The 26,234-nt window shown below is 46.3% G+C and overlaps 1 protein-coding gene across 6 annotated transcripts in view; it reads right to left on the bottom strand.

Annotated features, from left to right (window-relative positions):
- The window catches only part of GDPD5 (glycerophosphodiester phosphodiesterase domain containing 5), a 130,013-nt gene that overhangs the window by 64,637 nt on the left and 39,142 nt on the right, over window positions 1-26,234 (bottom strand). For all 6 annotated transcript variants that reach the window (XM_039318831.1, XM_039318827.1, XM_039318826.1 and 3 more), the window contains one exon: window positions 19,195-19,368. In XM_039318831.1, the coding sequence (XP_039174765.1) occupies window positions 19,195-19,311 (117 nt within the window). In that variant the 5' untranslated portion in view covers window positions 19,312-19,368. The remainder of the gene's footprint in view (window positions 1-19,194; window positions 19,369-26,234) is intronic.

Raw genomic sequence — 26,234 nt, 5'->3', positions numbered from 1 at the left:
TATTCCATATTTTCTATTCTATTCTATTCCATTCCATTCCATTTCATATTTTCTATTCTATTCTATTCCATATTTTCTATTCTATTCTATTCCATTCCATTCCATATTTTCTGTTCTATTCCATTCCATTCCATATTTTCTATTCTATTCTATTCTATTCTATTCTATTCTATTCTATTCTATTAAGCAAGGCCTTGTTAGCCTGCAGACAGGAACAAAATTTCACCAAAATAATATTTGTTTTTTTCTGGAAGAAATCAACTCGGCTTCGATTTGCAGGAGATTTATCACTAACATTTTAAAACCTACCTTGTGCACTCTGAGTAAATACAGAGCAAATACAGGTGGTGTAGTCCTCAAATTTATGGCCCTCTTTGAGTGAACAGCTTAAAATACAAGCTCCCGAGCTGGGATTGACACTAAATGCAACATTGCCTTGTTGTTGTCCCCATTTTAAATCTATAAACAGCCTCAACTGAGGGGGGAGGAGGATTTTGCTAATTATTGGGCTTATCCAAAGAGACAAAAGGCGAGAGTTAACCCTTTGCTCCCTGCAGCCATTAAAAAAAAATATCTGTTTTCTGAAAGAGGCATTTGTTTTTAAGGAAAATCTTCTGGACTTTTTCTTTGCTAAGTTGTTTCTTGCTCTGCACAGGAAGTCCTCAACGATTCGTTTAGTGACCGATTAAAAGTTACAACAGCACTGAAAAAGTGAGTTATGGCCATTTTTCACAAAACCGTTGCAGCCTCCCCGTGGTCACGTGATCAAAATTCGGATGCTTGGCAACTGACTCGTATTTACGACGGTCGCAGCGTCCCTTTTGCGACCTTCTGACAAGCAAAGTCAATGGCGGAAGCCCGATTCACTTAACAACCGTGTGAGTAACTTAAGAGCCGCAATGATCTGCTTAACGACGGTGGTGAGAAAGGTCGTAAAGCGGGGCAAAATTCACTTAGCAACGGTTAGGTTGACAACATGGCTGTGAAGTGAGTCTCGCTTCCCTGTCGATTTCGCTTGTCAGAGAGTCGCCAACAGAAATCAGGGACACTGAAACAGTGGTAAGTACATGTCAGTTGCCAAGCCTCTGAATTCTGATCACATGATCACGGGGATGCTGCAAGGGTCGTTAAGCGTGAAAAACGGTCGTAAGTCACTTTTTTCATTGCCGTTGTAATTATGAGAGGACACTAAAGGCATGACTGTAAGTCGAGAATTACCAGTATGAAAGGTTAAAGGATAGAGCAGGGGTAGGCAATCTTGGCTCTTTTATGACTCGTGGTCTTCAACTCCCAGAATTCCTGAGCCAGCATGGGGAAACTATGGCCCCTTCATGACTTATGGACTTCAACTCCCAGAATTCCTCAGCCAGTATAGGGGGAAACTATGGCCCCCTTCATGACTCGTGGTCTTCAACTCCCAGAATTCCTGAGCCAGCCATGCTGAGGGGAAAGGGAGAGGTTTCCATGCTGAGCCATGCTGGCTCAGGAATTCTGGGAGTTGAAGTCCACAAGTCATGACGGGGCCATAGTTCCCCTATGCTGGCTCAGGAATTCTGGGAGTTGAAGTCCGCAAGTCATGAAGGGGCCAAAGTTTCCTTCATGCTGGCTCAGGAATTCTGGGAGTTGAAATCCGCGAGTCATAAAAGAGTCAAGGTTGCCTACCCCTGGTCTAGGAGGCTCACTGCTTAGAACAGGAGGACTTAGGCCAGGGATAGGCAACCTTGGCTCTTTTATGACTCGTGGACTTCAACTCCCAGAATTCCTGAGCCAGCATGGGGGAAACTTTGGCCCCTTCATGACTTGGGGACTTCAACTCCCAGAATTCCTGAGCCAGCCATGCTGAGGGGAAAGGGAGAGGTTTCTATGCTGAGCCAGGCCCACTCAGGAATTCTGGGAGTTGAAGTCCACGAGTCATAAAAGAGCCAAGGTTGATAGAGGGATTACAGTTGCATCATCCATCATTGTGAGACAAGATAAACAAGCCGGCATCCTTCCAAGGGTGAAGATTATGGCTCCCACATGTTGGTCACGTTGACTCACTGAAGACAGGTGGAATCCAACATCCGGAAAGACACCAGATAATCATTTTACACTCACGGTCCAGGAATATCTGAGCAGCAGCGACAGCTGGCCAGCATTGACAGAACCACAGAATAAGAGAGCTGGAAGGGACCTTGGAGGTCTTCTAGTCCAACCCAGGTAGGATACCATATACCTTTTCAGATAAATGGTTGCCCAATTTCTTCTTAAAAACCTCCACTGTTGGACCGATCCTCAATTTATGACCACAACTAAGCCCGAAATTTGTACTGGAGGATATACAGGATATCCTATACAGGAGGATCTGGACAGACTGGAACACAGGGTGCTATCTAACAAAATGAAATTCAACGGTGAAAAAAGCAAAGGTTCTACATTTAGGCAAGAAAAAACAAATCTACAGGTACAATATAGGGCAGTGGTTCTCAACCTTTTTAATGCCGCGACCCCCCCAACTGGTCATAAGTCGAGGACTAAACTGGTCGTAAGTTGAGGACTAAACCGGTTGTAAGTCAAGGACTTTCCCTGCCCGGGAGTGCCGCGCATGCGTGGTGCCGCCCCCTGCGCCGGCCGAGGTGTAGCTGGCAAGCGGCAGAGATGGAGCAGGCCGACCACCGGCTGCGCCACCAGCTGGCCCAGCCGAAGGGAGGTAAGGCACCCACCGGAAAAGGGGAAAAAATGGCGGACAGTCTTGTGTGGCGACCTCCGTGAAATGGTCGATCGACCCCAAATGGGGTCGCGACCCATAGATTGAGAACCGCTGGTATAGGGGGTACCTTGCTCAATAGTAGCAACTGTGAGAGGGATTTCGGAGTCCTAGTGGACAATCACATAAATAGGAGCCAGCAGTGTGCTACAGCTGCCCAAAAAGGCAACACAGTGCTAGCCAGTGCTTTTTTTGTAAAAAAAAAAAAAAAAAGGTGCCAGAACTCACACACATTATACAACCCACCTTGCCTATCCTACAAGGTTCCATCCAAAAAAGGTGCCGGAACTCCGATCTGGGCGTTCTATGACAAAAAAAGCCCTGGGTGGGCTGCATTAACAGAGGGAGAGAATCAAGATCACGTGAAGTGTTAATGCTACTTTACAAGGCCTGGGTAAGGCTACACTTGGAATCCTGCATCCGGTTTTGGTCACCACGATGTAAAAAAGATGTTGAGACTCTAGAAAGAGGGCAGAGAAGAGCCACAAAGACGATCAGGGGGCTGGAGGCTAAAACATATCAGGAACAGTTGCTGGAATTGGATATGTCTTGTTTAATGAAGAGAAGGACGAGGGGGGACATGATAGCAGCGTTCCAGTATCTCAGGGGCTGCCCCAAAGAAGAGGGAGTCAAGCTCTTCTCCAAAGCGCCTGAAGGCAGGACAAGAAGCAACGGATGGAAACTAATCAAGGTTAGAAGCAACCAAGAACTAAGGAGAAATTTCCTGACAGTAAGAACAATTAACCAGTGGAACTATCTGCCTCCAGAAGTGGTGAATGCTCCAACACAGGAAGTTTTTAAGAAGAGACTGGACAGCCATTTGTCTGAAATGGTATAGGGTTTCCTGCCTGAGCAGGGGGTTGGACTAGATGACCTCCAAGGTCCCTTCCAACTTTATTATTGTTGTTGTTTTGTTATTATTATTACTGCTGAATGAGACATTTGGTAAGTGAGTTTTACCCCCTTTCAGGACCTTTGTGTTCCACAGTTGTTAAGTGAGTCACTGCAATTGTTGACTTAGTATCCCGGCTGTTAAGTGAATCTGGCTTCCCCATTGACTTTGTTTGTCAGAAGATTGCAAAAGGGGATTTATGTGATCCCGGGACTCTGCAACCGTCGTAAATATGAGTCAGTTGCCAAGTGTCTGAATTTTGATCACGTGACCATGGGGATAATAATAATAGTAGTAAAGTTGGGAGGGACCTTGGAGGTCATCTAGTCCAACCCCCTGCTCAGGCAGGAAACCCTACACCATTTCGGACAAATGGCTGTCCAGTCTCTTCTTAAAGACTTCCAGTGTTGGAGCATTCACCGCGTCTGGAGGCAGGTTGTTCCCCTGGTTAATTGTTCTCACTGTCAGGAAGTTTCTCCTTAGTTCTAGGATGCTTCTCTCCTTGATTCGTTTCCACCCATTGCTTCTTGTCCAGCCTTCAGGGGCTTTGGAAAATAGCTTAATTCCCTCTTCTTTATGGCAGCCCCTGAGATATTGGAATACTGCTATCATGTCCCCCCTTGATTATGCAATGGTCGTTAAGTGTGAAAAACGGTCATAAGTTGTGTTTTACAGTGCTGTTGTAACTTTGAACAGTCGCTAAACGAACTGCCGTTACGTCGAGGACCACTGTCTTCCCATCATCACCATTTTTACCACCCGTATCTGGCCTCAGAATTTTAATCATTTCCAGTAACCAAGTAAACTTCAGCGGCAAATCAGCTACAATTCCCAGTTCCTTTTTCATGCCAGCTCTACCCAACCGGGTATTCTCCACCCCAGATTTATGCAACGGATTTCTTTCGAGTTTTCTTTTCCCTAAAGGAAGAAAATCTGCATTGGACTGGATTTAATTTCTTCTATTATTTTCTGTCAGCGTCTCTTGTCAACCTTCTTGTGCAGCTGGGTGTCTTTTGCAGATGGGGCGAGTTCCCTCTCCGTGACAAGTCCGCAATTCTGTTTATCACAGGAACATATTTCAGGGGGTCGCCTTTTGAGTTCCAGCTGCCTGCTACAAGAGGGAGGGAGGAATAAAGGGAAACGGGGAGAGAGGGAGGAATACAAGGAGGGAGGGAGAGAGGAAGGAAGGAAGGAAGGAATACAGGGAGAGAGAGAGGAAAACAGGGAGGAAGGGAGGGAGGGAGAGAGGAAGGAAGGAATACAAGGAGGTATGGAGAGAGGGAGGGAGAGAGAAAGAAAGAAAGGAACAGGAAGGGAGGGAGAGAGAGAGGAAGGAAGGAATACAGGGAGGAATGGAGAGAGGGAGGGAGGGAGGGAGGAAGAAAGGAACAGGGAGGGAGGAAGGAAGGAAGGAAGGAAGGAAGGAAGGAAGGAAGGAAGGAAGGAAGGAAGGAAGGAAGGAATACAGGGAGGGAGGGATGGAGGGAGAGAGAAAAGAAAGAAGGAATACAGGGAGGGAGGGAGGAAAATGGGGAGGGAGGGAGAGACGGAGGAAGGAATACAGAAAGAGGGAAATAGAAGAAGGGAGAGAGGAAGGAAGGAATACAGGGAGGGGGAGGAAAATGGGGATGGGGGAGGAAGGAATACAGGGATGGAGGAAAAGAGAGGAAGGGAGAGAGGAAGGAAGGAATACAGGGAGGTATGGAGAGAGGGAGGGAGAGAGGAAGGAAGAAAGGAACACAGAAGGGAGGGAGGGAGGAAGGAAGGAATACAGAGAGGGAGGGAGGAAAACGGGGAGGGAGGGAGAGATGAAGGAAGAAATACAGAAAGAGGGAAATAGAAGGAGGGAGAGAGGAAGGAATACAGGGAGGGAGGAGGGAGGGAGAGAGGAAAGAAAGAAGGAATACAGGGAGGGAGGGAGGAAAATGGGGAGGGAGGGAGAGACGGAGGAAGGAATAGAGAAAGAGGGAAATAGAAAAGGAGGGAGAGAGGAAGGAAGGAATATAGGGAGGGAGGGAGGGAAGGAGGAAGGAAGGAAGGAAGGAAGGAAGGAAGGAAGGAAGGAAGGAAGGAAGGAAGGAAGGAAGGAAGGAAGGAAGCAATACAGGGAGGGAGGGAGGAAAATGGGGAGGGAGGGAGAGAGGAAGGAAGGAATATAGGGAGGGAGGGAGGGAGGAAGGAAGGAAGGAAGGAAGGAAGGAAGGAAGGAAGGAAGGAAGGAAGGAAGGAAGCAATACAGGGAGGGAGGGAGGAAAATGGGGAGGGAGGGAGAGAGGAAGGAAGGAATATAGGGAGGGAGGGAAAGAGGGCGGGAGGGAGAGAGGAAGGATGGTAGAGGATGGAAAGACATCCATAACCCAGAAGAAATCAGGTGTCCAAAACTTCACTCACAACTCACAATGTTGCCTTCTCAGAACATCCTTCCTTCCCATCCTGTTCTGCAGGGAATGTGCAGATAGTCCTCGACTTACAAACAGTTTAGTGACTTTTTGAAGTCCCAACGGCACTGAAAAAAACTGTCTTAGGACCGTTTTTCCACACAACCGTTGCCGCATCCCCATTGGTCACATGATCCAAATTCAGCCACTTTAGCAACTGATTCGTATTTGTGACGGTCGCAGTGTTCCCGGGGGGGGGAGGGGTGTCACGTGATCCCCTTTTGCGTCCTCCTAACAAGCCAAGTCAATGGGGAAGCCGGATTCACTTAACAACCGCGTTGCTAACTTAACAACTGCAGTGATTCACTTAACAACGGTGGCCAGAAAGGTCGTAAAATGGGGCAAAAGCCACGGAACAAATGTCTTACTCAGCAACACGAATGTTTGGCTCAATTGTGGTTGTTCAGTGGCCATTTTTTCACTCAACCACTGTAGCAACCCCACAGTCACGCGATCAAAATTCTGACGCTTGGCAACTGACATGTACTTACAACGGTTGCAATGTCACATCTGCTAGACGGAAAGTTGCTTTTGCGACTTTCCGCCCAGCAAAATTTTATTTATTTATTTATCGGCTGTAAATAAATAAAATATTTTTTTTGGGGGGGGAGAGCATGTTTTTTCAAGCACACCAATTTTTTTTCCCCACATTTAAGTGCCTCAAAGCTTTGCTGCTATCTCATGTCTTCAGCCCTCGGTTCAAGGCACCACCCTGAAAATCCACCCACAATAACAGAAATTATAGAACAGCGAAGTTGGAGGGGACCTTGGAGGTCTTCTAGTCCAACCCCCTGCTCAGGCAGGAAACCCTGTACCAGGGGTAGGCAACCTTGGCTCTTTTATGACTCGTGGACTTCAACTCCCAGAATTCCTGAGCCAGCCATGCTGAGGGGAAAGAGAGAGGTTTCCAAGCTGAGCCATGCTGGCTCAGGAATTCTGGGAGTTGAAATCCATGAGTCATGAAGGGGCCATAGTTCCCCCATGCTGGCTGAGGAATTCTGGGAGTTGAAGTCCACGAGTCACGAAGGGGCCATAGTTCCCCCATGCTGGATGAGGAATTCTGGGAGTTGAAGTCCACGAGTCATAAAAGAGCCAACGTTGCCTACCCCTGCCCTATACCAATGGAGAAAACTTCCTACGAGGTGCAAATGTTATCAGGATGTATTTTTAGGGGATTCTGATCAATCTGCCCAAGATTGTTTGCCCTTTTTCCTATCCCCTAACCCATAGCCACCCACACACACCCCTGCAAACCCACTAATTTGCACAAAGAAGCCATTGAGCTGCCCCCTCCACAATTCTCACTTCTCCACAGCCCACACACCAGCCCAAAGCAGAGAGCAACCTGAACAAAGAAGCTAAACACCTTGACGCCCCCACACCTTGAGCAATGCTGGTGTGTATTGTCAAAATGTACTATTATCTCCTTGGCACCACTTCAATCAAGATGCAAAATGCCTCCTCCAGATTTTTTTTGGGGGGGGCGAGAAGGGAGGGATTCAAAGGACCTGTGTATGTGTTGCAAAGGCAAATAGCAAATTCTTGAGGTCCTGCAGCTTATGAAAGAATAAGCAGGATTTTTTTTGGGGGGGGGGTATCTGCAGAATTAATCCATCAATCAGAATAGAGCTGGAAGGGACCTTGGAGGTCTTCTAGTCCAACCCCCCCCCCAGGCTCAAGCAGGAGACCATTTCTGACAAGTGGCTGTCCGGTCTCCTCTTCAGTTAGGAACGGTGCACTGATCTCGCTGGATCTCCAAAGATCTGAGGGAGATTAGAATTAGAATAATGAGAATTAGAACAACAGAGCTGGAAGGGGCCTTGGAGGTCATCTAGTCCAAGCAGGAGTCCCTACACCATTTCTGACAGATGGCAGTCCATTCTCTTCTTGAAAGCCTCCAGTGACGAAGGACCAACAACATCTGAAGGGAAACTGTTCCGTTGGTTCATTGTTCCCACTGTCAAGAAATTTCTCCTTATTTCCAGGTTGAATCTCTCCTTGATCACTTTTCATCCGTTATTCCTCGTCTGGCTTTCTGGTGCTTTGGAAAATAGCTTGACCCCCAATTTTTCTTTGCGGCAGCCCCTCAAATATTGGACCACTGCTGTCCTGTCACCCCTCGTCCTTCTCTTCATTAAACTAGACCAGGGATAGGCAACCTTGGCTCTTTTATGACTCCTGGACTTCAACTCCCACAATTCCTGAGCCAGCATGGGGGAACTATGGCCCCTTCATGACTTGTGGACTTCAACTCCCAGAATCCCTCAGCCAGCCATGCTGAGGGGAAAGGGAGAAATTTCCAAGCTGAGCCATGCTGGCTCAGGAATTCTGGGAGTTGAAGTCCGCAAGTCATGAAGGGGTCATAGTTCTCCCATGCTGGCACAGGAATTCTGGGAGTTGAAGTCCACGAGTCATGAAGGGGTCATAGTTCTCCCATGCTGGCACAGGAATTCTGGGAGTTGAAGTCCACGAGTCATGAAGGGGCCATAGTTCCCCCATGCTGGCTCAGGAATTCTGGGAGTTGAAGTCCACAAGTCATAAAAGAGCCAAGGTTGCCTACCCCTGAACTTTGTATGTTTTAGCCTCTACTCCCCTGATCATCTTTTTTGCTCTTCTCTGCCCTCTTTCTAGAGTCTCAACATCTTTTTTACAACATGGTGACCAAATCTGGTTGCACTATTCTAAGCGTGGTCTTACTAAGACCACACAAAATGCTACAGATCTAAAAAAAAACACATCATGTCCCTATTTCATCATCATCATCATCATCATCATAAAGTTGGAAGGGACCTTGGAGGTCATCTAGTCCAACCCCCTGCTCAGGCAGGAAACCCTATAGCATTTCAGACAAATGGCTGTCCAGTCTCTTCTTAAAAACTTCCAGTGTTGGAGCATTTACTGCTTCTGCAGGCAGGTGGTTCCACTGGTTAATTGTTCTCACTGTCAGGAAGTTTCTCCTTAGTTCTAGGTTGCTTCTCTCCTTGATGAGTTTCCATCCGTTGCTTCTTGTCCTGCCTTCAGGCCCTTTGGAGAAGAGCTTGACTCCCTCTTCTTAGGGGCAGCCCCTGAGATACTGGAAGACTGCTAGCATGTCCCCCCCTCGTCCTTCTTTTCGTTAAACTAGACATACACAATTCCAGCAAACGTTCCTTATATGTTTTAGCCTCCAGTCCCCTAATCATCTTTGTTATTCTTCTCTGTACTCTTTCTAGAGTCTCAACATCTTTTTTACATCGTGGTGACCAAAACTGGATGCAATATTCCAAGTGTGGCCTTACCAAGGCCTTGTAAAGTGGTATTAACACTTCACATGATCTTGATTCAATCCCTCTGTTAATGTAGCCCAGCACTGTGTTGGCTTTTTTGGCAGCTGCAGCACACGGCTGGCTCATATTTAAGTGACTGTGTACTAGGACTCTGAGGTCCCTCTCACAGTTACTACTATTGAGTAAGGTGCCCCCTATACTATACCTGTACATTTGATTTTTCTTGCCTAAACATAGAACCTTTACTTTTTTCACCATTGAATTTCATTTTGTTAGATAGCATCCAGTGTTCAAGTCTGTCCAGATCCTTCTGTATCCTGTCTTCTGGAGTGTTGGCTATTCCTGACAGCTTGGTGTCGTCCGCAAATTTGATGAGTTCCCCATCTATCCCCTCGTCCAGATCGTTGATGAAGATGTTGAAGACCCCTGGGCCCAGAACAAAGCCCTGGGACTTGACGTTGCCAAGCTTGAGAACCGATCTAGACATAAAGAGAAATTTCCCAACAGTGGGAACGATTACAGATAGTCCCTCGATTTACAAACAGTTCGTTTAGTGACTGTTCAAAATTACAACGGCACTGGAAAAAAAAGTGACCTAACGGCCATTTTTCACACTTAACGACCGTTGCAGCATCCCTGTGATCAAGTGATCAAAATTCGGACGCTTGGCAAGTGATTCATATTTATGATGGGTTGCCGTGTCCCAGAGTCATGTTTGATCCCCTTTTGTGACTTTCTGAGAAGCAAAGTCAATGGGGAAAGCCACGTTCACTTAATAACCCGTGTGACTAAGTTGCAGTGATTCACTTAACAATGGTGGCAAAAAAAGGAAAAAAATTATAAAATGCAGCAAAACTCAATAAAATGTCTCACTTTACAACAATTATGGATTCAATTATGATTGTTGACGGCTACTTGTCACCAGAGGGAGGGCTTTGCTCCAGAGGTTGTGGGGTGCTCCATCACTGGAGGTTTTTAAGGAGAGACTGGAGGGCCATTTGTCTGAAATGGTATGGGGTTTCCTGCCTGAGCAGGGGGTTGGACTAGATGACCTCCAAGGTTCCTTCTGTCTCTGTCATTCTGCCCTTCCTTCCCTTCCTTCCCTCCCTTCTCCATCACTGGAGATTTTTAAGAAGAGACTGGACAGCCATTTGTCTGAAATGGTATGGGGTCTCCTGCCTGAGCAGGGGGTTGGACTAGATGACCTCCAAGGTCCCTTCCGACTCTGTCATTCTGCCCTTCCTTCCTTCCTTCCTTCCTTCCTTCCTTCCTTCCTTCCTTCCTTCCTTCCTTCCTTCCTTCCTTCCTTCCTTCTCTTCCCTTCCCTTCCCTTCCCTTCTCCATCACTGGAGGCTTTTAAGAAGAGACTGGAGGGCCATTTGTCTGAAATGGTATGGGGGGTCTCCTGCTTGACCAGGGGGTTGGACTAGATGATCTCCAAGGTTCCTTCTGACTCTGTCATTCTGCCCTTCCTTCCTCCCTTCCTTCCTTCCTTCCTTCCTCCCTCCCTCCCTCCCTTCCCTTCCCTTCTCCATCCCTGATGGTTTTAAAGAAGAGACTGGACAACCATTTGTCTGAAATGGTATGGGGGGGTCTCCTGCTTGACCAGGGGTTTGGACTAGATGACCTCCAAAGTCCCTCCCAACTCTGTCATCGACTTCTTCTGAGAAACACTGCTCTAAAGGAACGTCCAAAGTGGTTTTTTTTAGCGCTAGCTAGAATTGGGAGATAACAGAACGGATAACATTATCAGAATTTTTTGGGGGGGGGAGAGAGAGTCTTGATTGATTTTTGAAGTGGAATTCCTACAGTCAGGAAAACTCAGGGTGAATGTAGCCCAGGCTCGTATATTTTCAGCACTGGGAAAGGGCAGAGCCAAAAACAGAATGGAAGGAAGGTGTCTTGGCCAGCAGCCCAGGAAATAAATAACCCACCTCAACATCTTTATCGGAGCAAGGTGATTCGCTCAGCCGCCCACCCTCCCTTCCCTCAGCTGCCTTCCCCGGGTCTCAAGTTAAGCGGGAGGGCTGCCAAATTATTTGCGGATGCCAAATGTTGTGCTAAGCTTTAAAATATGCAAATTTTATTCCTAATCAGCATCCGAGGGCCGTTTTTAGAACAGGAGGCAAAAAGCTGCATTGGGGGCTTAAGTTGGTTTGTTTTTTCATTTAGCGACTGTTCGAAGTGATGCTACTTTAAAAAGTGACATAATAATAATAATAACAACAACAACAACAACAAAATACAAAGACCTACAAATAGAAATAGAAAGACCGTGGCAAAGGCAAGCAAGGGTAGTACCAATCGTAATAGGCACCTGGGGTGCAACCCCAAAACAACTGGAGCACCACTTGAACACCATTGGCATTGACAAATTCGCTATTAGTCAATTGCAAAAGGCGGCCTTACTAGGAACTGCTTTCATCCTGTGACGATATCTGTAATACATCAAACATCTACATCTGCCTATCCCAGGTCCTTGGGAAGGATTCGATAGGTAGACAAAAATGCCAAATCCAGTCTGAACATCTGGCTGACTGTGCAATGATTAATAATAATAATAATAATAATAATAATAATAATAATAATAATAATACTAGAACAGAACAGAACAGAATATAATAGAAATATAGGATAGGATAGGATAGGATAGGATAGGATAGGATAGGATAGGGTAGGGTAGGGTAGGGTAGGGTAGGGTACGGTAGGGTAGGGTAGGGTAGGATAGAAAAGAAAAGAAATACAGAATAGAATAGAAATATAGGATAGGATAGGATAGGATAGGATAGGATAGGATAGGATAGGATAGGATAGGGTAGGATAGGATAGGATAGGATAGAAAAGAAATACAGAATAGAATAGAATAAAATACAGAATAGAATAGAATAGAATACAGAATAGAATAGAATAGAATAGAATAGAATAGAATAGAATAGAATAGAATAGAATAGAATAGAATAGAATAGAATAGAATAGAAGCTGGAAGGGACCTTGGAGGTCTTCTAGTCCAACCCCCCCCCCCGAGTTTAATTAATATTTGTCTAACTTGATCCAATTCTTTTAAGAATGTACTTTTATTCCTGGCTGGTCAAGAATCAGCTTTTGGACCCACATCGTAGCTCAATTTATCCATCTGGGGAGAGACACATTTTGGAAAAAAGTCCTTTCATAAAAGAAAAGCTATTTTGTGTAACTGGCATTTTTTTTTTTTAACAAACCATTGCAATTAGCGACAAAGATCTGAACAAAAAACGCTTAAAAGGTTTCCTGTGGTCTGTCTAACAGGGGGAAAAAAGCACGTCCATCAGGATAATTCACTGCTCTCCGGGAAAGCCATTAATGATTTAATTTAAAATGGGTTTTGCAAAGGGCAACACAGCTTGTAGTATTTGCTGCTGCGGGCTGGCTGTACGGCCCTTTTCCTCGCACTCCCACACAAATACACACACAAACACACAAATACATTTGTGGCAAGAGGAAGCCGTTCCAATCTTGGCACCAAGTTGTCTGGAAAAAGAATTAAAGATCTTTGCCTTTTTATCAGACGGAGCCTTCACCAAAGCTTCTGCCTTTGGCAGGTTGTTCTTGACTTACAACGATTCATTTAGAGACGGTTCGGAGTCACAACACTACTTTAAAAAGTGACTTATGACCGGTCCTCGCACTTATGACTATCACGGCATCGCAAGTGATCAAAATACAGGCGCTTGACAACCAGCACATATTTACAATGGTTGCAGCATCATTATATGACCACCATTTATATTTATTTATGCATTTATACGACCACCATTTGCCAACGTCCCAGCCAGCTTCCGACAAGCAAAGGCAATGGGGAAAGCCGGATTTGCTTAACGACCTCGTGATTCATTTAACAACAACGAACCAAAGAGAGAAGCAACCTAGAACGGAGAAACTTCCTGACAGTTAGAACAATTAACCTGCCTCCAGAAGCTGTGACTGCTCCAACACTGGAAATTTTTAAGAAGAGACTGGACAGCCATTTGTCTGAAATGGTATAGGGTTTCCTGCCTGAGCAGGGGGTTGGACTAGATGACCTCCCAGGTCCCTTCCAACTTTATTATTATTATTATAGTTATTTGCTTAGTTAGTCCCAGTTTTGGTCGTAAGGAATGCTTATAATAAAATTGCTAGTCCAAAGACATGCTAATAACTAGTTGATTTTCGGTTGCCATAGACACACAAGGCTCTCTTCCTAGAGTGTCTCCTGGAACACAGCCTTTCAGCATATCTCAAATGCATGTATTTTTTTTTTTTAACAGCTTGTGATCGTCAGTTATCCAAAAAGCTAGAGGCAGCAATACAGACAAGAAATCAACATTTTCAACGGATTGAAAGCATGTTTGAGGAACCACTCAATGCTCCTAATAAACTGTTTCTCAACCTGGGCGACTTTTGAGATGGGTGGACTTCAACTCCCAGCATTCCCCAGCCAGCATGCTGGCTGGAGAATGCTGGGAGTTGAAGTCCACCAGTTTCAAAGTTGACAAGATTCAGCCTGTCAATTCCACTGGAAGTTTTTAAGAAGAGACTAAACAGTCACTTGTCTGAGATGATATAGGTTCTCCTGCTTGAGCAGGGGGCTGGACTAGAAGACCTCCAAGGTCCCTTCCAGCTCTATTCTATTCTATTCTATTCTATTCTATTCTATTCTATTCTATTCTATTCTATTCTATTCTATTCTATTCTTCTGTTCTATTCTTATTTTTCAAACTCAACCAAAGCTCTTTCATCAAAAGCTACCACACAAAAGGGGAAGAAACAAATGCACGGAAGGATGAACGTCAACATATCCTAAAAAGAACTATTTCTCAAGAAAGCTCAGGAAAATCAGAATTTTACGGGAAGCAAAGTAACAACAGACCGTTCTGCTCAGTAATCCTCTTGGATTACATTTCTGAACTACCCAGTTTGGCAGGCAAACCACACACCTTTTGTTATCAGTTGCAATGAAATATCAGCCAGAAAACCCAAAGTGATTAGAGCAGATAACGGAGATCCCGTTCTGGATGTAGAAGGTTTGGCAATTCACAGCTCCAAGGGATGAGACTATAGTATAAAGCGAGGCATCCAATCAAAATCACGTGAGGTATTAGTCCTGCTTTATAAAGCCTTAGTAAGGCCACCCCTGGAATCCTGCATCCAGTTTTGGTCACCACATTACCTAAAAAGATGTTGAGACTTTGGAAGAAGGGCAGAGAAGAGCAACTAGGATGATTGAAGGCCTGAAGACAAAAACATATAAAGAACACTTGCAGGAATTGGGGTTTGGCTAATGCAGTGTTTCCCAAACTTGACAATTTTAAGGCATGTGGACTTCAACTCCCAGAATTCCACAGCCAGCATTGCTGGCTGTGGAATTCTGGGAGTTGAAGTCCTCATGCCTTAAAATTGTCAAGTTTGGGAAACATTGGTCTAGAGAAAAGAAAGACTGGGGGGGGGGACAAGATAGCAGCATTCCAATATTTGAGGGGCTGCCACAAAGAAGGGGGTCAACTTATTCTCCAAAGCCCCAGAAGGCAAGACAGGAAACAATGGATGGAAACTCATCAAGGAGAGAAGCAAACTGGAATTAAGGAGAAATTTCCTAACAGTGAGAACAATTAACCAGTGGAACAATCTGCCTCCAGAAGCGGTGAATGCTCCAACACTGGAAGTTTTTAAGAAGAGACTGGACAGCCATTTGTCTGAAATGGTATAGGGTTTCCTGCCTGAGCAGGGGGTTGGACTAGATGACCTCCAAGGTCCCTTCCAGCTCTATTCTGATTGATTGAGACGGGGAAGCTGACGGCTGGCTCCAGATTTCGGACAAAAGCACTGTTTTTAGGGCATGGAGATGCCATCCAAACTTCACCGGAGAATGTCAGCGTTGAGTTGTGTATACAAGGAGATTTCTCTCTAATCTCAGTTAGACAAGCGTCCGAATTTTGATCACACAACCACAGGGAAGCCACTTAGGGCAGCGATGGCAAACCTTTTAGAGACGGAGTGCCCCAAAACTGCCCCCCCCATCCCCTGCCCCGCCTGCCCATGGGGCCACTCACCACCTCCAGGGCCTGCCACAAATTGTCCAGGCAGCCCAGCAGCGCCATGGCGGTCACGTCCTCTGCCCGCGCCCTGCAGCATCAACTGTGCGCGATGGGGCATGAAGGTAGAGTCTTGTCTACGCTGCCTGGCTGCCATGTCCTTGGCTGCGCTGCTCCGCGTGGGCCACGCTCGGGGGCAACTCTCCTCCAGGGGGGCTGCTGGTGAGGAGGGGGTCACGGGGGGAGGCGAGGCTGGGGCAATGGCACATGTGCCCACAGAGAGGGCTCCGAGTGCCACCTCTGGCACCCGTGCCACAGGCTCGCCACGACTGACTTAGGGTATAAGTGTTAAAATCCACCGTAAGTCCCTTTTTGCAGATCAGTTGTAACTTGGAACTGTCACTAAACCAATGATTGGGAACCTTCCTGTATCTTAAAGAGGGACTTTAGTGCCCAGAATTCCCCAGCCAACACAGATGGACTTCAACTCCCAGAATTCTCTAGCCCGCCTTGCAGCAAGTTAAAAATATTGGCTGCGCATTGATTACAGCCACCAAGGGGGCATAGAGCCTCCTATACCAAAAGCAAGGTTAGTTTATGGCAGGGCTCTTCAAACTTGGTCCTTTTATGACTTGTGGACTTCAACTCCCAGAATTCCCGAGCTAGTAGGGGGAAACTATGGCCCTTCATGACTTGTGGACTTCAACTCCCAGAATTCCTGAGCTAGTAGGGGAGAACTATGGCCCCTTCATGACTTGGGGACTTCAACTCCCAGAATTCCTGAGACAACATGGAGGAACTATGGCCCCTTCATGACTGTGGACTTCAACTCCCAGAATTCCTGAGCCAGCATGGGGGAACTATGGCCCCTTCATGACTTGGGGACTTCAATTCCCAGAATTCCTGAGCCAGCATGGGGGAACTATGGCTCCTTCATGACTTGAGGACTTCAACTCCCAGAATTCCTCAGCCAGCATGGCTCAGCTTGGAAACCCCTCCCTTTCCCCTCAGCATGCCTGGCTCAGGAATTCTGGGAGTTGAAGTCCACGAGTCATGAAGGGGCCAAGTTTTCCCCATGCTGGCTGAGGAATTCTGGGAGTTGACGTCCAAAAGTCATAAAAGGGCTAAGTTTGAAGACCGCTGGTTTATTGGTTTATTTGGGAACAAAAGGGGGAAATTCAGGTTTCTGAATGCCAGCTCTGAAATCTGAATTTTTCCTTTTCGATCCTAAATACGGTAGCTTCAAAAAAACTCCACTTCTGGCTGGTTTTGCCATGTGCACCTCAGCCTCCTGAAAGATTTAGCACAGGGGTCTTCAAACGTGGCCCTTTTATGACTGGGGGACTTCAACTCCCAGAATTCCTCAGCCAGGCACGCTAGCTGAGGAATTCTGGGAGTTGAAGTCCACCAGTCATAAAAGAGCCAAGGCTGAAGACCCCTGATTTAGCATAAGAAAAAGTCATAGGAGGACAGCCGTGTTAGTCTACTAAAAAATTAGGAATCTGGAAGTGCCTTTTCCAACTAACCCGTTTTATTCAAAAGCATTGGCTTTTGTAAGCTGCAATTTCCTCCGGTTTCAGAGTAGGAAATAAACCCTGAAAGATGCTTGTGTGGTACAAAAATGACTGGCTATAGAGTGTCTTCTTATTACCACTATAAATTGAGATGCAGGAGGATCCTTGCCGATCTCTTGAAATATTAATTAAATCCAGCATGTATATAGAGGCATTGGGAGAAAAGAGAAGCCTTGAACCGTTTATTTTTTAAAAACAACAACAAAGTTTTCTGACCCTTCTTTCTATTAAAATAAATCTTGCTTGGAGGAAATGTATGTAAATGTTCTTCTACTCTCCAGCTTTTAGCCTCCTGCAAATAACATTTTCGGATAATTTGCCGTTTTAAAACCCCCAGGAGGCTATTCCTAATTTTTGAAAGCTTTTGCACCAAATCTAAGGGAGGTTTTGGGGCTGAAAACCAAGAAGGATGCAGAGATGGGGTGTCTAAAAGGAGCTTCACTCTTAAGAGGGCAAAAAAATTAAATTATGGTAAATCAAACAGAATCAATGGTTCAAAACGAGGCGGGGAATGTTATAGCTTTGGGCACGAAGACTTCCTCAAATTGTTCTTCTGATAACTAGCATCACCAGGAGTAAAAGTTTGATCATCTCAGGTAGTGTTTTTCTCAACTTTGACACCGTTAAGATGGGTGGATTTTAAGTCCCAGAATTCTCCAGCCAGCCATGTTGGCTGGGGAATTCTGGGAGTTGAAGTCCACCCGTCTTAGAGTTGTAGAGAAACACCAGTCAAGGGAAACTTTAAGGCAGGAATACCAAAACATTAAAGTCCATTTTTAAAACCAACACAATTAGAACACAGAATAATAGATTTGGATGGGACCTCGGAGATCTTCTAGTCCAACCCTCTGCTCGTGCAGGAGACCCTATATACCGCTTCCAAAAAATTCTGAATTCTTAGATGTGCAGAGGGTAATTTGAGAAGAAATCATCAAATAGCTGCTTGCTGAAAATTCGGGGGCATTTCCATTGCTTTGTAAAAAACTACAGGTAGTCCTCTTTAACATGTCACTTAACAATGGCGGTTCCAGAAGTCTCCGGTTACTGTCATTAAGCGAGAACCTCATGTGTGCCTGGCTGAGGAATTCTGGGAGTTGAAGTCCACAAGTCATAAAAGGTCCAAGTTTGAAGACCCCTATCTACAACTTCATATATATATATATATATATATATATATATATATATATATATATATATATATATATATATATATATATATATATATATAGTCCCATTCGTCATCTTCAGGCTGGTGTTTTCAGCTTCGTGCTTCAAGGAGCAATGTGTGGTCTTAGCTGTTTCTTCCTTTTAACTGCCAGTGGGGGTATGAACTGACTGGGTGGGAGCTTGGCTGTTTTCTGATTGGGTGGAGGTGTGTTCTGATTGGTTAGGGGTTTGGCTGTGCTCTGATTGGATGGGGGGTTGGCTGTGCTCTGATTGGATGGGAGGTTGGCTGTGCTCTGATTGGATGGGGGAGTGTTCTGTTTGGGTGGGGGCTTTGTTGTGCTCAGGTTAGTCTGAGTTGCAGGGGGATTTAAGATGGTGGGCTGCCTTGCTATTTTTTGGCTACGAGTTTGTGGTCGTGCCTCATCTTCATGGTGGGTGTCAGTTTGCTTCATGTATGGATTGGAGGGGTTTAAAGTGGCTAATGATGCAGCTCTGGTCTGGCTTCTGGTTTGTGGTCGTGCCTCATCATCGGTGTGGCTTTGGGTTTGCTTTTTGCGTGGATGTGTGGTGGTGACATACAGTGTGGTTTTAGTGAGTGTGGATCTGGTGTCATTCTTTGTGTTAGGGAGTCGTTTGTCAATAAGGGCAGGTTTCCAAATAGCTGGTAGGCGGGAGGTATCATCTCGTTTGTTCATGCTATGTGGGCGTTTTTCTATCCCAAAAACTGCGCCCACCCCATTGCCGGCAATGGAGAAAAAGCTTTGATACATCGCATGACATCGCGAGTTTGACATGCCTGGTATAGGGGGTTGGACTAATGACCACCAAGGTCCCTTCCAACATCATCATCATTATTATTATTAGCACCAAGAACCCCACAAAAGTAGCTTCCACTGGTTAATTGTTCTCATCTAATTGATTGCAATCCAGCTTCTGGTCCCAAGTCACAAGCATCCGCAATCCAGTTTCTGGGTCCTTAGGCTTTATTACCAAATCAAGGTCTCAGGCCCCAATGTCGAGACTTGCCCATACAAAATGGCCATCCCGGCCCGCCAGTGGCTCACCTTTGTGGTATCATCATGTGACCGCTGGTATCGCTTCCACCGGCATCCATAAATTCCTGTCAGGCATGACAAACACAACTGGGGCTCGTAATATTGGAGTGGCTGGTGTTTAACCATGCTCTTCCAGCTGGCCGGTTGCAAACTCTCAGAGGTCCATCAGGGCTTGTGAGACCCCTGCAAAAAAAAAAAAAAGGAAGAAGAACTGAGTTAAACCCTGGAGCAACTGAGTTAAAGAGAAACATCTCGTGAACGTACCACCGTTTTTCATCTGTCAAGGATCTCCAGACTTGGCGACTTGAAGAGGTGTGGACTTCAACTCCCAGAATTCCCCAGCCAGCATGGCTGGCTGGGGAATTCTGGGAGTTGAAGGCCACATGTCATGAAGGGGCCAAGTTTGGAGACCCTCTCATCTAAGTCCTGCCATTAAGAAGAAGGACAAAGAAGAGGATCCATGATTGAAATTAGCTTGTGGGGGCCTCAAGAGACTGGACAACCATTTGCCTGAAATGGTATAGGGTTTCCTGCCTGAGCAGGGGGTTGTACTAGATGACCTCCAAGATCTATTCTATTCTATTCTATTCTATTCTATTCTATTCTATTCTATTCTATTCTATTCTATTCTATTCTACTCTACTCTTAGTCCTAGTCCTAGTCCTAGTCCTAGTCCTAGTCCCATTTCTATTCTATTCCTCTTTCTACCTGGGACCACAGCTCTCTCAACAGTCCCAATAGTTTTTGAATCACACCTGGGACCCAAGGTGGCAACTACAGGCCTCCTTGCACCACCCATGATAAGGAAAGCTCCACCTCTTGTAGAGTAATTGTTCCTCCTGTCCAGTTGTGTGTCTGGCTCTAGGGCAGTGGTGGCGAACCTGTGGCACGGGTGCCAGAGGTGGCACTCAGAGCCCTCTCTGTGGGCACGCGCACCGTCATTCCAGTCTTGGGCCTTCAGCTGGGTTTTATAAAACCTTTTCGCTTTAGGCTTCCGCCGCCGTGTGCCCCCCCCCCCAAAAAAAGGTTCAATCAGTCAATTTCAACTTCTCGCGGGAAAAAAAAAGATCTTGCAAAGTTGGAATTGATTGATTGAACCTTTTTAGTCCCACCCAGTCAGCCGTTACCACCGCAGCCATGCCCACCCAATGGGCCATGCCCACTGAATTGGCCACACCCAGCCAATGGGCCACACCCACCCGGCACCCAACGATGCATAAGTGGGTTTTGGGTTGCAGTTTGGGCACTCGGTCTCTAAAAGGTTCGCCATCACTGCTCTAGGGGATGGTGCTCCTCTCCATTTCCTAGCCAAGGGAGCCATCATTGTCCAAAGACATGTCTGTGGTCAAATGGCCAGCCTGACTATAGACCGAGGCGCACGGAATGCTATTACCTTCCCACCAAAATGGTACCTATTTATCTACTCGCAATTTGCATGCTTTCAAACTGCAGGAGCTGGAGCAAGGGACGGAGCTCACCCGTCAGGTGCTGCTCGGGGGTCAAACCTCAGCTGTCATCTTTCCAGCTGACAAGCTCAGCATCTTTAACCCCTGAGCCATCACGCTTTCCTGTCCCCTGGGATATGGCCACAAAAATACTATATGCCACGAGTTCGTTCTTAATTCACTACTCTCCAGTGAAAAATTGTTGGCAACTCACAACTGCTGGTGCACATGAATAGGCCAGAGGTCCCCAACCTATGGGCCACGGCCCACTATCGGGCCGTTGCTTCTTGGCCACCGGGCCGCATGAGTAGTTGGGCAGTGCTCACCCCCCCTCATTCCACCGTTGCCATGAGTGTTGTGCGAGCGGTGGCAGCACCACTAGTATCGCGCAGGCGGCGATGTCGCCACGAACCTTGCGCAGGGGGCAGCAGTGCCGCGAGTGGCAAGTGGGCGGCGGCGCACCACACACAGATGGCAGTATTGCCATGAACCCTGTGCGGGCGGCGACAGCAACGCAAGTGGCAGGGGGGCCACAACACGATCCTCGTGCAGGAGTGGCAGTGCGAGCCTCATGGTGGGGCAGGATCGCTGTGGGCTGCGGCACAATCTTTGTGTGGGGATGGCAATGCGAGCCTCATGCTGGGGCGGCATCGCTGCGGGCCGCGGCACGAGCCTCGCACTGGTGGTAGCATCGCCACGAGCCTGGCAGTGGCAGCGCCAGAGGCCTCACACAGGCGCTGCCATCACTGAGAGCTGCCATGGTTCCAAAAGATGAAACTCTTCAAAGAACTTTGAGGCATTGTTTACCTGACAGAATCTTTAATCAAGCAGCACAGCTTCCGTAGATACATAGTTCATTAGTTCGAAATGCTGGCTTCCCGCCCAGTTTCCTCTCCTGCCATTCTTTATCAGCTCTTGTTACGATGTTGTAGGTCTACCTAATTCCCATCGCATTCATCCCCCCTCCGCCCAGTATCATCTAACTCTAAGAGTAAAACAACAGGCAGAAAAAGGCTGCATCTCCATCATTGTCAAAGCAAGAAGATCCAATGTTAGCAGCGTTGACAAGAGCCTTGTGTGCATGCTCGCAGCCCCGTTTGCGTGGTGCGTATGCTCGCAGCCCGTTTGTACGCGCAGGTGGACGTGTGGCCACCTTCGTGTTTGTGCATGTGCGTGTAAGCCGCCTGCCCCTCCCTCTCCCACCAGGCCGCCAATCCAGAAAAGGTTGGTGACCCCTGCGATAGGCCGTACCTATCCATTGGAACGCTTAAATCCATGAATATTTCAAAAGGTTCAATCCTGGAGACAGGACCAAAGTTGGTTTAAACCCGGAGACGTTTCGTTGCACATCCAAGTAACCACCTCTTCAGTCAAAATCAAATTTTGCGTAGGCAGAGAGTCAGAGAGTCGTCGAAATGGGACAACTCTTGCTAAGGGGGGGGGGCTTCTCCCCAAAATTACAGTTGGATGACTGTAAGACCCCGCAAAGGGCCATCAATGCGGGCTGCTTGCCGAGCCCCGGAAATGTAGATCAAGTGACCCCAGGGGCAGAGGATGGCCATCATACCTTCAAACCCTCGCTAAGCGATCAGTCGTAAGTCAAGGACCATCCGCCGTGGCTTAAAGTCCTCTCCGCCTAGTTTACGCTCTCCGAGGAAACGGGAGGGGGAGAGCTGTAACTGCAGGAACGGAGCTGATCCCAATGTTTTTCTTTCCACGTTCGTGGAAATGTTATGCTGCGTTACCAAAGCCCTTCCCACGTGTATCTCAGCCTCCTCTTTGCAGAAAGGGCTCCCCGCAGCTCTGGAAGGCAGCTTATGAATGATTCAGGCCGTGGCTGGTGAGCATTACAGGCACAGAAATAAAACAGGAAGCCAGGATGGGGAGAAATGAATTATTCATCTTTTGCAATGGGCACCAGGGGAGGGGGGGGGAAGGTCGAATGGGGAGGCAGAGAGAAAGAGAAAGGGAGAGAGAGAGACATGGCTAGGTAGTAATATGTAGACAGAAAGATATGGATAGATGGATAGATATGAATAGATAAGAGAGAGAGAGAGAGAATAATACATAGACAGAAAGACATGGGTAGGATAGATATGAATAGATAATAGAGAAAGAAAGAGAGATAGTAATAAATAAACAGAAAGATATGGGTAGGTGGCTAGATATGAATAGATTAATAGATAGAGAGAAAGAGAGAGAGACTGCTAGACAGATATATATATATATATATATATATAGAGAGAGAGAGAGAGAGAGAGAGAGAGAGAGAGAGAGAGAGAAGGGGGGTAGAGAGGGATGGATGGATGGATGGATGGATGGATGGATGGATGGACGGACAGACGGACGGACTGACAGAAAGATATGGATAGATGGATAGATATGAATAGATAAGAGAGAGAGAGATTGATTGATAGACATTTAGGCAAGAAAAACCAAATGCACAAGTACAGCATAAGTGGCACCATGCTCAATAGTAGTAACTGTGAGAGGGACCTCGGAGTCCTAGTAGACAATCACCTAAATATGAGCCAGCAGTGTGCTGCAGCTGCCAAAAAGGCCAACACAGTGCTAGGCTGCATTAACAGAGGGATAGAATCAAGATCACGTGAAGTATTAATACCACTCTTCAATGCCTTGGTAAGGCCACACTTGGAATACTGCATCCAGTTTTGGTCACCACGATGTAAAAAAGATGTTGAGACTCTAGAAAGAGTATAGAGAAGAGCAACAAAGATGATTAGGGGACTGGAGGCTAAAACATATAAGGAACGGTTGCTGGAATTGGGTATGTCTAGTTTAACGAAGAGAAGGACAAGATAGCAGTGTTCCAGTATCTCAGGGGCTGCCAAAAGAAGAGGGAGTCAAGCTATTCTCCAAAGCGCCTGAAGGCAGGACAAGAAGCAATGGATTGAAACCGATCAAGGAGAGAAGCAACCTAGAACTAAGGAGAAACTTCCTGACAGTGAGAACAATTAATCAGTGGAACAGCTTGCCTCCAGAAGCAGTAAATGCTCCAACACTGGAAGTTTTTAAGAAGAGACTGGACAGCCATTTGTCCGACATGGTGTAGGGTTTCCTGCCCGAGCAGGGGGTTGGACTAGATGACCTCCAAGGTCCCTTCCAACTTTACTACTACTACTACTACTATTATTATTATTATTATTATATGTAGACAGAAAGATATGGGTAGGATAGATATGAATAGATAATAGAGAAAGAAAGAGAGATAGTAATAAGTAAACAGAAAGATATGGGTAGGTGGCTAGATATGAATATAGATAGAGAGAAAGAGAGAGAGATTGCTACACAGAGAGAGAGAGAGAGAGAGAGAGGGAGAGAGAGAGAGAGAGAGAGAGAGAGAGAGAGAGATGGACGGACGGACAGGACGGACAGACAGACAGACAGGCAGACAGCTATGGGTAGGTGGATACATATGAATAGATAATAGGTAGAGAAGAGAGATTGCTAGATAGACAGACAGACAGTAATAAGTAGACAGAAAGATATGAGTAGATGGATAGATATGAATAGATGAGAGAGAGAGAGAGAGAGAGAGAGAGAGAGAACGAGAGAGTTCTTTCTCTGCACAGAAAGATAAAGAGAGAGGTAAAAGTTATCCTATCACTAAAAGTACGGTTGCAGAATAACAGAACAGACTATAACAGAATAACAGGCGTGGAAGGGACCTTGGAGGTCATCTAGTCCAACTCCCAGCTCAGGCAAGAAACCCTGTCCCATTCAGACAACTGGCTGTCCAATCTCTTCTTAAACACCTCCAGTGTTGGTTGGACCAGTCCACAAACCCCAGACATGAGTGTCACAGCATGTCACACGTAGGCAGGGCTAAACTAAACCTGGTTAGCAGCCCAACACTTCCTCCCAAAGGAAGGGTTGGACTTCCATCAGCACAGCCTGTCCTAACGGGTACACCCCAACTGGACCAGCACTACAACTTCCAGAACCCCCCAAATTGGCTAGCACGGCATTCTGGGAATTGTAGTCCAATGCATTTTTTTAGAGGACACCAGGTTGGCAGTGCAGATCCCACCACATTCAATGCATAAATACGTTTTGCTACTGAACGGAATTCTCTCCCCCCCCCCAGGACACTTCATGGTTAGATAGTCCTCGACTTACAACAGTCCATTTAGCGACTGTTCGAAAACACAGCAGCCCTGAACGAAGCGACTTAGGGCCATCTTTCACGCTTAACGACCCCAGGGTCACACGATCAAAATTCAACTGACTCGTATTCAAGGTGGCCGCAGCGTCCCCGGGGGTCACGTGATCCCCTTTGGCGAACCTTCTGACAAGCAACGTCAAGAGGGAGGGAACCAGATTCGCTTAACGACCGCGTTACTAAACTAACAACTTCACCGACTCGCTTAGCAACGGTAGCAAGAAAAAGGTCGTAAATGAACTCTTCTTGTTGGGAATAACGACAGAAAAATACGACAAGGGAACAATCTACCTGCTGCTACACATCCTGACTGCAGCTAGGCTTGCTTTAGCGCCAAAATGGAAGAGCACGGAAATTCCCACAGAGGAAGAGTTAATACATAAAATATTAGCATGTGCGGAAATGGACAGGCTCACAATGGTATTAAAAGACAAATGTGGATCCGTTTATTACGAAACCTGGGATAAATTTTACCGCTGGAGGAATTTGAAGAGGACGGTCGGGATTAAAGATGAATGTTAAGATAGAAAGATATGTTATTTTAGAACAAGCATTGTACATAAAACTTAGATGTATATGTAGAGATGAAGAACTGATTGTAAAAAGTGGAATAATCTGATAAGAATGTATATATACTGGAATGTCACGTCAAATCCAATGTTTGTTTGTTTTTAATTGTATTATAAATAAAATGTGTATAAAAAAAAGAAAAGAAAAAGGTTGTAAAACGGGAGCAAAACCCGCGTAACAAACTGTCTCGCTTAGCCACGGAAATCTGGTGCTTGATTGAGGTCGTTAAGGCGAGGACTACCTGCATTTTTGCTAACGAGGCGAGGAGGTGCTTTTTCCCAAATCCTCTTTTAGTCCCTCTCCATGATTAATCCACTAGCAGTTCACACAACAGATGTTATTACAGCTACCAGCCCCGAAGGAAGTTTCTCCTCTTGCCAATTCTTTGCTGTCTGGATCTTTTCGCTTCTGACTCCAAGCCAAGACATCGTTGTCACGGCCAGGGACACAAGGACTTCAGTTGCCAAAAGACAAGCCAAAATAACCTCCGCGGTATTAATAGAAATGCTTGGAAAGGGAGTCTATAAGGAGATTCGTCTGGATTCGACAAATTCGTCTGGATTCAAACCATCATGGACCACGCTTGGGAGGCTGCGTCCAGTTTTGGTCCCCGCGATGTGAACAAGAGGTTGAGACTCTGGAAAGAGGGCAGAGAAGAGCAACGAAGATGATCAGGGGACTGGAGGCTGAAACAGACAAGGAACGGTTGCAGGAATTGGGGATGTCTCGTTTAATGAAGAGAAGGACGAGGGGGGACAGGATAGCAGCCTTCCAGTATCTCAGGGGCTTCCCCAAAGAAGAGGGAGTCAAGCTCTTCTCCAAAGCACCTGAAGGCAAAACATGAATCGACA

The sequence above is a fragment of the Crotalus tigris genome, unplaced genomic scaffold (genome assembly GCF_016545835.1).
Source record: "Crotalus tigris isolate CLP2741 ecotype Arizona unplaced genomic scaffold, ASM1654583v1 scf7180000021573.356075, whole genome shotgun sequence".
Lineage (NCBI taxonomy): Eukaryota > Metazoa > Chordata > Lepidosauria > Squamata > Viperidae > Crotalus > Crotalus tigris.
The sequence above is the reverse complement of the archived record's forward strand: the minus strand, read 5'-3'. Positions and strand labels throughout refer to the sequence as shown.